The sequence below is a fragment of the Phyllostomus discolor genome, chromosome 3 (assembly GCF_004126475.2).
Source record: "Phyllostomus discolor isolate MPI-MPIP mPhyDis1 chromosome 3, mPhyDis1.pri.v3, whole genome shotgun sequence".
Classification (NCBI taxonomy): domain Eukaryota; kingdom Metazoa; phylum Chordata; class Mammalia; order Chiroptera; family Phyllostomidae; genus Phyllostomus; species Phyllostomus discolor.
In genome coordinates, this window is record NC_040905.2 from 118,039,624 (window position 1) to 118,052,974 (window position 13,351).

General features: G+C 44.1%; 1 protein-coding gene across 1 annotated transcript; it reads left to right on the forward strand.

The window, feature by feature from the left end:
• The first annotated feature begins 355 nt into the window (after positions 1–355).
• Positions 356–13,273, forward strand: KCTD13 (potassium channel tetramerization domain containing 13). The gene is made up of 6 exons (XM_028509318.2): positions 356–855; positions 2,170–2,339; positions 9,983–10,072; positions 10,162–10,214; positions 10,880–11,075; positions 12,500–13,273. Exons 1-6 carry the CDS (start codon positions 612–614, stop codon positions 12,734–12,736), a joined length of 990 nt encoding a protein of 329 aa, XP_028365119.1. The 5' UTR covers positions 356–611; the 3' UTR covers positions 12,737–13,273.
• The last annotated feature ends 78 nt before the right edge of the window (positions 13,274–13,351 follow it).

Consider the following 13,351-nt stretch of genomic DNA (forward strand, 5'->3'; position numbering starts at 1 on the left):
AACCTTTTTTCTGTAGCTTGGGGAGTGCTTATTTGCTAGATGGGATGCTGATTCAAGAATGGTTGAATAAAGCCGACTTGATCTTCACTCAGCTGGATTTTTGGGTTTTTTTGTTTTTGGGGAGCTGGCAGGCGGGATACCTTGCCCAATCGCCTGCCTCTCTGGGCCTCAGTCTTCCCGTCCTGCCCGGGAACCGCTCTGGGAGTAGAAACCCAACCCCCAGACGGGACGTCGCTGTCCACACCAGGCAGGTGGCCAGGTGCCTCTGGGATCTGGCCCCCGGTACTAACGAAGGGAGTGCACCTCACGTGGCCCCAGCTCAGCCTCCCGCAGCCCTTCGCAGGACCCGTTACCCAGCGGAAGGCCAATACGCATGCTCCGCACTTCCGGCCTCGCGAGGCTGGGCACGGTACTTTGAGGCGCCTGCGCAGCTGCTGGGCTGAGTTTCTCGGGAGGTACCGGCGCGTTGGGACTGATGGCCAATGTCGCTGAGTAGCGGCGACGTGTGGGCGCGTGGTCCAGCCGTCTGGCCAGGGGGCTCGGGTGCGGGGTCTTTGGGAGCGGAAGGTACGGAAAGAGCCTAAGGTCGCCGGCCGCCGCCAGCACCCGGTATGTCGGCCGAGGCCTCGGGCCCGGCGGCGGCCGAGGCCCTGTCCCTGGAAGCCCCTAAGCCCTGGGGATTCGAGCCCGGCACCGCCGCGGACGGTCTCAAGCCACAGACTCCGAACAGCAAGTACGTGAAGCTGAACGTGGGGGGCTCGCTGCACTACACTACGCTGCGCACCCTCACGGGACAGGACACCATGCTCAAGACCATGTTTAGCGGCCGCGCGGAGGTACTCACGGACGCCGGAGGTACTGCCAATGCCTTCGCTTGTGCTGTCTTCCATCCTCTGGATGCTTACCCCTAGTCTTTTCCTCGCCCAGTGTCTTCTTGCCCCTTCTCTCTTTTCACTACCATCCAGTCAGGTCATTCTCACCTCCACCAACCCCCACACCCGATCTCATCTCCCCTTTTTCATTCATAATCTCCTTCCTCTTCCAGTCTTTACCCCCAGCAATAACTACATACACTTTGTGAACAACTTCCCCTCCCCAACTCTGCCAGGCGCTGTGGTGAGTGATTCAACCTGTCACTTCAGAATTTTCATTATCACTCCCACCCAATTCTCCCACCCTTCACTCCTCAGCTCAAAAAAACTTGGGAACCAGCCCTGCTGCCAGCAGCACCCTTCCAGGCCATCTTCATCAGTTTTTCCCAACTGGCTAGCCCTTTGTTTCCCACTGTATCTTAGCACTGCTCACAACCAGCCTGGAGAGTTGGAGGATCTTGTGGGTCTCAGTGTTTCCCTTAATACACTCTGGGAATCCATCTGTAAATGCAGATTGTAGATGGAGAAGGCTGCTCTGGGTTTGCCAGGGACACCGGAGTGGAGGGGGGAGAGTTCTCTTTGGCAGGTGAACCTTACCTTCTTGGAGTGTTGCATTCAGGTTTGGGCCCCACATGCCAAGTGGAAGCTTCAAGTTTGTGGGGGGTGGAATTCAGAGGGGGTTAACAAGGATTGTGAGAACAGGAAAATAAACATTTGGGGAGGTGGAGGTCAGTTTTCAAAAATCTAAAGGTGAAGAAATTATTTATTCAGTAGGTATTTGTAAAGTGGCAGTGCTGAAGATACTTTCTTTTGGTAAATGAATCTGAGGAGGTTAACCTTACTGAGTTTACTTTTTTGTGGGGACAGGGGATAACAGTAAACAAGTAAACATACAAAAAAGGGGGGCATGTAATTACAGATAGTAATAAGTTCTATGATGAATATAAAGGTTAAAATGGTAGTGATTTTAGAGGGCGGAGTAGACATTTAAATTACATAGAATGGCTAGAGTTAACAAGAAAGGGTAGAGGGTTATTGATAAGGTAATCTGGAAGAGCTTTCTCATGGTGAGAACCTTCTCATTGTAGGACAGACTTGGGAGGGAATCAGCTCTCTTTGGGGTTGAAAAGGGGTCTATGGGGAACACTCACTGGGCATGTTTTAACAGTATATTCTTGGTTAAGGCAGAAGTTTGAGGAAAAATTGAGACTTTAGAATCCTTCTTTTCATAAAAATTTAGTAGTTCCAGGGCCCCCAGAAAAGCCATCCTTTATCTTTCCTCTCCTCACCCCACCAGGTTGGGTGCTGATTGACCGCAGCGGCCGCCACTTTGGTACAATCCTCAACTACCTTCGGGATGGGTCTGTGCCACTGCCTGAGAGCACCAGAGAACTGGGGGAGCTCCTCAGTGAGGCACGCTACTACCTGGTACAGGGCCTGATTGAGGACTGTCAGCTGGCACTGCAGGTGAGGGTCCCTTCCCCACCTCCTGAATTCCACCCCTATGCCCATGTCCCTGGAGAGCAGCTTAAGTAGTTAGATATCAGGACATTAAAAAAATAAAAGGAAATATGGGGTACTTCCTAGAGAGGCTGCCTCTGGCCTGGCTTTGTCTAGCCATGACCCTGGAAAATTCATGGGTGCTGTCTTCTGTATTCCTGCTGCCTCAGCCAGGGTGCCCCTCAACATCTCATACCAAGACTGTTTTGGTGGTTAAATGACTTCTCTCTCTGCTTCTTGTTTCTACCCCACCAAACCAGTTGTTACGCTATCACCTAGTTAATTATCCTCAGACATAATCCCAATTCATTCTCCCTTTTGCTCAGAAATCAGATAATAAATAACTCTCTTGTGCCACTAGGGAAAAAATCTAAATTTAAACTGGAATATAATGACCTCTGCAATCTGGTTCTATCCTGGCAGGCAACACCCCACCCCACCCCAGGGCCTTAAATTTTTTTTTTACAATGCAATCTCAGAAGCAGGGCCACCCCCAATAAAACAGGGTTGGGGGTTCCAGAGCCCTTCCTCTGTGCTTCATTTCTGTAGATCTCTTAGGGTTCCGAGGACATATGGGTTAAGTGTCACCTCCACCACAGCTAACTGGGTAACCTTGAGTGAGTCAATTCCTACCTCTGGCATTCTGTTCTCATGTTCCAAAAGATAGGAAAATGAGAAAATATGTACAATGTATTGAGTTTTACATAAAGCCTTTTATTCTCTCCTATTTTTACAATGTTAAAAATGTCCTTTTATGATCCAATATTAATGGAGATTATAAGGGTTTCTTTTTTTATGTTCTTTATATATTAAAAAGTGGCAACTATGAGCAGGTGTCTATTATCTTGGGAAATACTTATTCTTGGAATCCAAAAGTATAGGATTTCTTTGGGCTGTATCTATGTTTTTCCAACTTTGTGACTGCCTCCCATAGAAAAAATAAAATGCTATATATATGTATATTTATATATATATAAATAATTGAAATAAGATTTAGAAAATGATAGTTTCAGTGAAATACAGTCTGACATATTGGTTTCTTTTTTTCCTGTTAATGCTGTTTGAGACACATTTAACTTGTTTCATGACCCATTAATGGCTAACCGCTTGCAGTTTGAACTGGATGTTCTTGGAAGTACATTCCTGAGCTATAGTTTTACATTTATCTAATGTTATTTCACACCCACTCCTGAATCTAATGATTATCTAATGTTTTCACACCCACAGAATTACTCCTGTGTGTCAGGAGTAATTCCACTATCTGCTTGTATGTACATCTTGTACCATTGTTTGATATTTGTTTAAAAATGAGGGAAGTTGGGGGTGCATCCAAGGTCAAAGAGTTACTAAGCTCAGAGCTCACATTCAGCCTCAGGTTATCTGACTTTCAAGTGCAAGTGCTTTTTCTTCTGTACTCCAGCTATCTCTTTTCCAGGTTTCCCTGAGACCATTCCTACCTCACTTGACTAGTGTTTGCTTGATTGTTTGGAGGATTTTGTTTTTAAGATTTAGGTACAGAATATTGAGTTCATCATATTCCTCAATGTATGACACTTAATCATCTATGAAATCTTTTCTTCTTATTTTTTTCTTCATTTTCAATCCCCTGCCATGTCCCTTTCCTTCATAGGTACCCTTCCAATTCTAAAGTTTTGATACATATGCTTGGATTATGTTTGTACTCTTGAAAAGCTAAAGCATTCTTAAATTTTTTTAAAAGATTTTATTTATTTATTTTTAGAGAGAGGGAAGGGAGGGAGAAAGAGAGGGAGAGAAATATTGAGTGTTCGCCTCTTACATACCCACAACCAGGGACCTGACCTGCAACACTGCCTGACCCAGGCATATGCCCTTACTGGGAGTTGAACCTAGTGACTTTTCAGTTTGTGAAACCATACCCAGCCACTGAGCCATACCAGTCAGGACAGCTAAAGCATTATTTTATATGCATTTTAACTTTCCATTAGTGGCATTGAGTTATGGATCGTGTGTTTTGTTTTCTTACCGGGTAATTCAACACTTTTTTCAAGATCTATTTATGCTGCTCTACATACTAGAGGATGGAGACCTAGATTGCCTCCCCACTTCTTGCCCCAACAAATGGTGCCACCATGAGCATCCTTATACATGTGCCCTAGTGGGTGCTGGGTCAGGGTTTCTCATGATTGTAGCTGGGAGTGGGATTGCTGGGTCATGGGACACATACAAATGACTTTCAACAGTATCATCAAGATTACTCTCCCAAATGGCTGTAGCAGTTTATACTCTTAATCAGCAGTGCATAAGGTATCTTGTTTCTGCACATTCTGCAACACATGGTATGATCCATTGTTCTGATTTTGCCAATCTAATTAGTATAGAGTGATCTCATTTTTATTTGCATGCCCCGATTACTAATGAGATCTTTTCATATATTAGTTTTTTGTGGTTTCCCCTTCTATGAATTGCCTATTCATATTCTTTACCAAATTTTCTACTGAGCTTTTTTTTTTTTTTTTTTTTTTTGATCTTGTTGCTTTACAGGTGATCCTTGTATATTTTAGTTTAGCTTATAGGGAGAATTAAGCCCTCTTACCCTAAGGTATGTATCCTACATAATAAATTTACTGTTCTCTTATGTATCTAAAATAGTACTATTTACCTATCATCATTGGGAGAGTTGAGAAAATAGTTACTCATGTTATTTGCTGGGTTTTCAGATTCAGTTGAAGAACCCCAACTGAAAAAGTCTGTTTCAGATAATTTCTAGTCAGTTTTCTTTTTATGTAATTTTTTCCTTATTTTATGTTTATTTATTCATTTGAGAGAGAAACAACAGTTTGTTGTTCCACTCACCCATGCATTCATTGGTTGATTCTTGCATGTGCTCTGACCAGGGATTGAACATGCAGCCTTTGTGTATTGGGATAATGCTCTAACCAGCTGAGCTACCTGACCAGGGCCTCTAGTCAGTTTTAGATGTTGTAAGTATTTTTTCTGTTAGAATGTCAGCTGCCTGTAATGTCTGTAGTTGAATGGAAATCCTTTATTATTGTAAATAACCATTTTATTATTTTTAAGCAATATGTATATGTTACAGAAATTTAGAAAATTAAAATTTAGGTACAAATTTTCAAAATAGCAAATGTCCTTCAAGGTCTTTTTGGGTATGTGTGTGTGTGTATGCATGTGCTTGTGTGCATGTGCCAAAACACAGTCATGTCATATGTGCAGTTTGTAATCTGCTTTATTTGTTAATAATTGCCATCTTTTAATGTCAATAAAATTTATCTTGTCTAAATCCAGGGTATATGCAAATTTCTCCATTCATTCCAGAAATGTCTTTTATAGCTTGCTCATCTAAATAAGGACCCAGTCTAGATCTTTGCATCATGTCTGGTTATTATGTTCTTCAAGGCTCCTCCAACCCCAAACAGTCCCTTTTTTCTCATGATGCTGACTTGTTAAAGAGCCCACCAGTGGTCCTCCACAATAACCTAGTTTCCAAATTTGTCTGGTTGTTTACTTGTGGTATCATTTGGTTTGTAATGGGCCCCATTCTGAATTTTCTATAAGCTAAATGATGGATTTAAAGGCTTGATATTAAACATTTTGGTTAGAATACATTTTAGGTAGTTTTATGTATTTCATATTATGTTATATCGACATCCATAATCGTTTGTGTTTTTTTTAAGATTTTATTCATTTATTTCTAGAGGGTGGGGGAGGAAAGGAGAAAGAGAGGGAGAGAAGCATCAATGTGTGGTTGCCTCTAGCGTGCCCCCTACTGGGGACCTGGTCTGCAACCCAGGCATGTGCCCTGACTGGGAATTGAACTGTCGACCCTTTGGTGTGCAGGCCAGTGCTCAGTCCACTGAGCCACATCAGCCAGGGCATAATATTGTTAATATGACTCATCATTAGTGATGCTCAGAATTAACCCCTTGATTCAGGTGATGTTGGTGTGATCCCTCCATTGTAGTTATATTCCCTTGTTGCTAACTATAAAGTAATCTGTGTGATGTTATTTTGGCACTGTATGAATGACAGTTACCTGTCAACCACACAGCAACTGATTACCCTTACCTGAATCAATAATTTCATTAGAGTTGTAAGATAATTATAATTCTGTCATTCCTTTGCCTTTATTACATGGGATTATTTGTAAGGTCACACTTTCCATTGTCAACTGGAGAAATTCTTGATTTTAATGTAGTCAGATTCCTTCTTTTTTTTCCTAAATGTGTATTCTTTTTTAAGATCTTAAGAAGCTTTTTTTCCATTCCATAGTTTTAATATCTCTATAGTTTTATCTCTCATATGTGAGTCTTTTTGTCTAATAGAATTCACTTTTGTAAATGTGAATTACAAAGGGATGTAACTTTTTGTCCTTCATAAAGTGAGCTAGTTTTCCCACTGCCATCTATTAATCCATGCTAGCTAGTGACCAAAATTGTCCAAAATTCTTGCTTCCTGCTTATTCTGGCTCTGTTTAGTAGTCTCCCACACTGAATAGGGCTGACCTATGTCACCAGTAGAATATTGCAAAAATGATAATGTGTGACTTAAAGCTAGGTCATTTCTGTTTCTGCCCCTCTCTTGGGTCACTCATTCTGGGGGAAGCTAGCTGCCATGTGAGGATACTCAAGCAGCTCTAGGGAGAGGTCTCCTTGGTGAGGAACTGAAGCTTCCTGCCCACAGCCAGCACAACCTCTCAGTCATATGGGTGAACTGTCTCAGAAGCGGATCCTTGAGGCCCAGTCAGGTCTTCAGGTAACTACAGCCCTGGCCAACATCTGGACTCCAACTTCATGAGTGATCATGGGCCAGGACCACCTAGCTAAGCCAATCTCAAGTTCCCAACCTCCAAAAACTGTGAGATAATAAATGTTTATTGTTTTACCCAATAAGTTTATAGTAATTTGTTACCCAGCAATAAATAACAGATTTTGGTACCTGGAGTGGGATTCTGCCATAACAAAAAGTTGAAATGTGGGAGTGGCTTTAGAACTGGGAAGAGGGAGATTGATAATAAAAGCCTAAAGAGTTTTAATGAGTCTGTTTATGGAAGTCTGATGATCTTTGAGGAGGCTGCAGTGAGGAAAACGTTCCTGGAAACTGGTGCAAAGGTGACCTTGTTATATAGTGGCAGAAGTTTAGCAACACTGTCTCTTACAATAATGTAGAAAGTAGGAAACATACCCGATGAACTGGATGACCTAGCTAAAGCGATTTCCAGACAGAATATTGGAGTTGCCACCAGGTTTCTTGTTGCTTACAGTAAAATGAAAGAGATGGTAAGCCAATGGAGAAAGAGTTGAACAAAAAGGGCCAGGAATTATTGGGCTTGGAAATTCCCAGCCTTTCCAAATAATGAGTGATGTTAAATGAACAAATGACTTCTAGGCATAGATCAAATATAGGGTGTTTTCAGTAAAACATGGTCTAAAGATGAACCTGAGGATGTGATTGTAAAATATTTTGTTAAGCCTTCAAAAATATCCAAGAAGACACCTCAGAGAAGCATTTCATCAAGTAATAGTACAACTAAAAAGCTTAAGGTGTTGTCCCTCAGCATTCTTGGCATGAGCCCAAAGTGGAGAAGAGTGTATCTCACAAAGGTTTATGTGTGTGGTTTAAGAGAATTCTATCAGCAGAAACACTAGAAGGGACAGAGACAGTGCCAGAGGAGAATAAGACTTTAGACCCCCAAAGTTTTCCAGGCAGGAAACAGGCTAAGGAAGTCGTGGAGCTGCAAGCATGGACAGTTTCATGGAAAAGGATGACTCGGCAGAGCCAAGCACTGTGGAGAATCATCTTGGGACAAGACTAGGCATCAGAGAGCTCCCAACATTTGTCCAACTGGATTACAGAATTTCCATAGAGCGGTGACCCCCCACCCTACCCTTTTGAACAAGAGTCTTTTAATGCCTGTGAGTATCCTAATGCCTGTTCCACCATTGTGTATTGGGTGTGTAGAAGAGAAAACTTGTCTCTCTAGTTCACAGGTCTTCAGATCAAGAGCAAATGTACTTAAGGAACAGTAGTTAAGGAACTACATCCAAGAAGCCTCATCCTTACCTGGACTTCTTTTAGATGACAGGATTCTGTACTTCAAGCTGATGCTGTAATAAGACAAGACTCTGGGGGATCTTGGGAGGGGGCGAGTGTGTTTTGCGTATGGGAGGGATTTGAATCAATGAGAGCCAGCCTCCAAGAAACTCTCAAATGATTCTTGTTTTCTAGTATCCATTCTCCTGTGTAGTTTTTTCCTAAACTGAATAGGGCTGACAGAACTGGGTCATAAAAGACAATGAGGCCTCCACCTTGCTCCCTCTGGAGTTAATTGCTTTGGCGAAGCCAGCTGCCATGTATGAGGACACTCAAACCTTTGGAGAGGCCCAAGTGACAGGCATCAGATGTTTCCAGCCAAAAGCCAGCATGAACTTGTCAGCCATATGAACAAACTTTTTCAGAAATATATCCTCCAGACTCAGTTGTGCCTTCAGATTACTGCAGCCCTGGCTGACTTCACTATAACCTTATGAGAGACCCCATGACAGAACCACCCTGCTAAGCCCCTTCTGAACTCCTGACCCGTAAGAAACTGAAAAATGTTGATTGTTGATTTGAACTGCTAAGTTTTGGAATAATTTGTTACACAGCAATAATCAAAACACATTCCATACTTCCCCCACTGATTTTTGGTGTCCTTATTGTAAATATCAGTTCTCATATATACATTAGTCTGTTTCCAAACTCTATTGTGCTCCATTGTTTGTGTTTGTTTCTGCACCAAAACCACACTTTTCATTATTATGGCTTTGTAGGGTGTTTTAATATCTGGTAGGGTTGGTCTTTCCTCTTGGCTCCTTTTAAAACTTGACCTAAATATTAGTAGACTTTTATTCCATATTAATTTTAGAAAAAGTTATATGGATATGTCAAGAAAAACTTTTTGGAATTTGTGTTAGAATTGCACGTCTTGTATTTAGGATGGGAGAGGTGAGAGGAGTTTTGACATGAAGATTCTAGAAGACAGAGGAAAAGAAATTAGCCTGTGTGTCTTGTTCTTATTCTATCTCCAACCTCCCAGCAAGCCAGATTTATTCATTCAACAGATACTTGCTGAGCATCTATTGTATCCTAGGCTCTTACCACTTAGATGGGAAGAGACAGACCATAAGCTATATAGACCAAAACCTCGGGAAGTGTGAGGAACCGAGTGCCGTGAAGAAAATGAACTGATATTTTGAAAAGGAAGTAGAGGAGGCTGCTTTAATCAGAGCTTAGGGAGGAGGACCAACACTCTCTGAGGGGCACTATCTGAGTTGAGATCTGAATGGTACAGAGGAGCCAGTCCCACAGACAACTGAGTGCAGACACTCTTGTAGTGGGAAGAGCAAAGGGCTCGATGGGCACAAGCTGGATGTGCCATAAAATGGCCATCGGTGGGGGAGAAGGGTAGGGACAAGATCAGAGATGTTGGATGCTGCAGAGCCTTGTGGACAACTAAGGAGTCTGGATTTTTCCCCCCAAAAGGTAGCAAACAACTTTTGAGGGCTTTTAAGTGGGTGGGTGAATGAGTGACATTTGGTTGTGCTGTTAACTACCTTCCGCTTCTTCCCCAGCAAAAAAGGGAGAACCTGTCCCCGCTGTGCCTCATCCCCATGGTGACATCTCCCCAGGAGGAGCAGCAGCTCCTGGCCAGCACCTCCAAGGTGAGGCCCCTGAGCCCTGTAGGGTGGAGGTTGGGGGCCACTCCCTGCAACCTGATCCCCACCCTTCTCCATCCTCTCTCCCTCAACAGCCGGTGGTGAAGCTCCTGCACAACCGCAGTAACAACAAGTACTCCTATACCAGGTGACCATCGTGGGGGTAGGGGGGTGCACTGGGTTGAATCCTGGGCTTAAGACAGCCCTGCTCCTGGCCCAAGGGGAGGGCTGTGGCCACAGAGAGGAACAAAAAAGGTGCCTGCCTGAATGGGAATTTCAGCTTTGCCACTTACCCTCTGAGTTCCTCAGGCAAGTCATTTTCACTTCTGAGCATCAGTTTTATCAGTAAATGGGTTCAGGTGAGGATAAGATGATAATGACTAGCATTTACTAAGGGCTTATTTTATAACAGGCATTACTCTTAAGTGCTTTGCATATATTAAATCACATAATTCTCACAATGTTTGAGGGAGGTACGATCTCCATTTTACAGCTAAGGAAATCGAGGCACTGAGAGGTAAAGTAATGTGCCTAGTTTCACCAGTTAAAAAGTGGTGGAGCTAGGGTGCCAGGTGACGCAGCCTGACTCCAGAGACTGTGGGTAGCCACCCTGCTGTGTTGGGATTTTTCTCAGCAATTGCTACTTATTTCCTTGCTGAGGCCTGCTTGGCCTGGCCCTAGGGGTGGAGAAAGCTCCCTGCTGGGTGCCAAACCCATGGACAGGACCAGAGTCTGGGTATGTGGGCCCTATGCTGGGGGGAACCGAGGGAGGGAAGCCAGTTGTGCTGAGGTCCCCTGGGCCCCGGTCTTCAGCACTTCAGATGACAACCTACTTAAGAACATCGAGCTGTTTGACAAGCTGGCCCTGCGCTTCCATGGGCGGCTGCTCTTCCTCAAGGATGTACTGGGGGACGAGATCTGCTGCTGGTCTTTCTACGGGCAGGGCCGCAAAATCGCCGAGGTGTGCTGCACCTCCATTGTCTATGCCACGGAGAAGAAGCAGACCAAGGTCAGAAGGGGTTCAGGGCCTGGTTAGGGAGGGCTATGGTGGTTGGCAGGACCAGGACCCTAGACAAAGGCAGCTCAGCAGATCAGGCAGGGGAAAGTCCATCACTGAGAGTCAGGACAGAGTTCCGAGTTCTGGGGCCTTACCTGTGTAAACCATGATGCCATACAATTTCATCTGTGATGATCTTGTCGGTGTGTGGTCTCTTCTGACCTTCATGTGATGGATGTGCCTCAGACACTTCAGAGATCTGGCAAGTCTCTAAGTACCCAACGCTATTTCACACCTGCCCAACTTTGCACACATTGTTCCATTTACTTGGGATTATTCTTCCTCATCCCTGTGTACCTAATGAATTTGTGCTTAATCTTTAAGACCCAAGCCATGCATCACTTTCTTTGGGACACCTTCACTCCTGAATTTTCACCTCAACAACCTCAGACAAAGGGGGTTTACTTTAGTAGCCAGGTGTTAGCTCTTTGAGGGTAAGGCTGCATCTTTTCAATATTTTGTTCCTATCTTTCTAGCACTAGTGGAGGCTAGTGAAAGAGTTTATTACACAGTGGAAGCTAGGAAACATTTATTGAATGCATGAATGAATGACCCAGCTTCCAAGAAACTTCCTGTTTTTTTGAGGACAGGAAGATAAACCAACAACTAGAACGCAGCTTAAGAGTTATTAGTTATATGACTCCAACCCACAGAAGGGGAACCCCCAGTCACCTCTTTGCTTCATCCCTCCTGCTCTCTCTTCATCACTCCATGTCATTGTATTGGCCTTGCTGCTCATGTTCAAATAATACACTAAGCCCACTCCTGTCCCAGAGTTCTTACACTTGCTATTGCCTCTTCCCAGACTGCTCTTCCCCTGGTTACCCACATGGCTCCCTTCCCCACTTTCCTTTTGCAATTGGTCTAATGTCGTCTTCTCAGTGAGGTTTTCTCTAAGCTCTCTCTTACAACATTCCGAGCCATGACCATCCCCACCCCTTTTCCTGCTATAGTTTTTTCCCCATAACATTTGTCATTCTCTGACAGTGTATATTTTATTAAATATATGTCTGTGTCCTCCCCCTAGAATGTAAACTTCCTGTGGATAGAAACTTTGTTTTGTTCACTGCTACATTCTCAGTGTTTGCAACACCTGGTACGGGGCAGTCATTAAGTAAATATTTGTCTAATGAAAGAATATACCAAGAGACTTGGTAGCAAAGGAGAGAAAACAAATAACCACCTGACTTCAGAGCTGGACCTTGAATTGTAAGTGTGACTTTGCTGAGTAAAGAAGTTGCAAAGAGGACAGTCTAGGCCAAAGAACCTGTGACTGCCAAGACTCAGAGGTGTACCAATGCAGGAGCAGCTGGGGGAAGGGGTGGTTGTGTGACTGGACCATAGGGTGGGAGCTGGGGGTTGCTGGCCTTTTGCAGGTGGAATTCCCAGAGGCCCGGATCTTTGAGGAGACTCTGAACATCCTGATCTACGAGACTCCCCGGGGCCCAGACCCAGCCCTCCTGGAGGCCACAGGGGGTGTAGCTGGAGGTGGTGGGGTGGGCCGAGGGGAGGATGAGGAGAACCGAGAGCACCGTGTCCGCAGGATCCATGTCCGGCGCCACATCACCCATGACGAACGTCCTCACGGCCAACAGATTGTCTTCAAAGACTAATCTTGACCTTTTTTCCTGTTTTCCTCCTGCCACTGGGACCCAGTCCCTCTTCCCACACCTTTGCCCCGGCTTTGCTGGCCAAGTCGTGGGTCTTCCCTCTGTCCTTTTATTGCATGGTATAGTTCACTTTGGCTGTTTTCCATTCATTCCCACTTCATTGCTAATAACACGGTACATTCCAGCGCTTTCCCTCAGTCAGAGTCCTTCAGAGGCCTACATTCATTCCTTCATCACCATTGTTGTCCTGCTATTTTCCCTTACCAGCTGGTTTAAAATGATTTAGAATTCCCATTCTTTTTTTTTTTTTTTGTACATTATACATGCCAAAGTGTCAAGCCAGCCCTTAACATCCACCACATTCTGAGCTGCCCCCCAACCACTGTGCAGGATAGTTGGTCTCCTTTCCCTTACCTTTCTCCCTACCTCCTTAACTTTGTGTTAGGCTGGCCTGGGCCTGCACCAGCTCAGCTATCTTCTCAATCTGTTTCATATTATTTATTATTTTAATTTTCTATTAAATTATTGGTATAAAGTTGAGTTGAGGATCTGGTGCTGACTCCCAGGATGAGGGCCAGGAAGGTACCTGTCTATTTGTGTGGGAGGAGACATGCACTC

Excerpts from the sequence above, each read along its gene's own strand:
- KCTD13 (XM_028509318.2), top strand. The coding sequence starts at position 612 with ATGTCGGCCGAGGCCTCGGGCCCGGCGGCGGCCGAGGCCCTGTCCCTG. Across the intron at positions 856-2,169 it reads GGTACTCACGGACGCCGGAG|GTTGGGTGCTGATTGACCGC; the intron begins GTACTGCCAATG and ends TCACCCCACCAG. Across the intron at positions 10,215-10,879 it reads AACAAGTACTCCTATACCAG|CACTTCAGATGACAACCTAC; the intron begins GTGACCATCGTG and ends CCCGGTCTTCAG.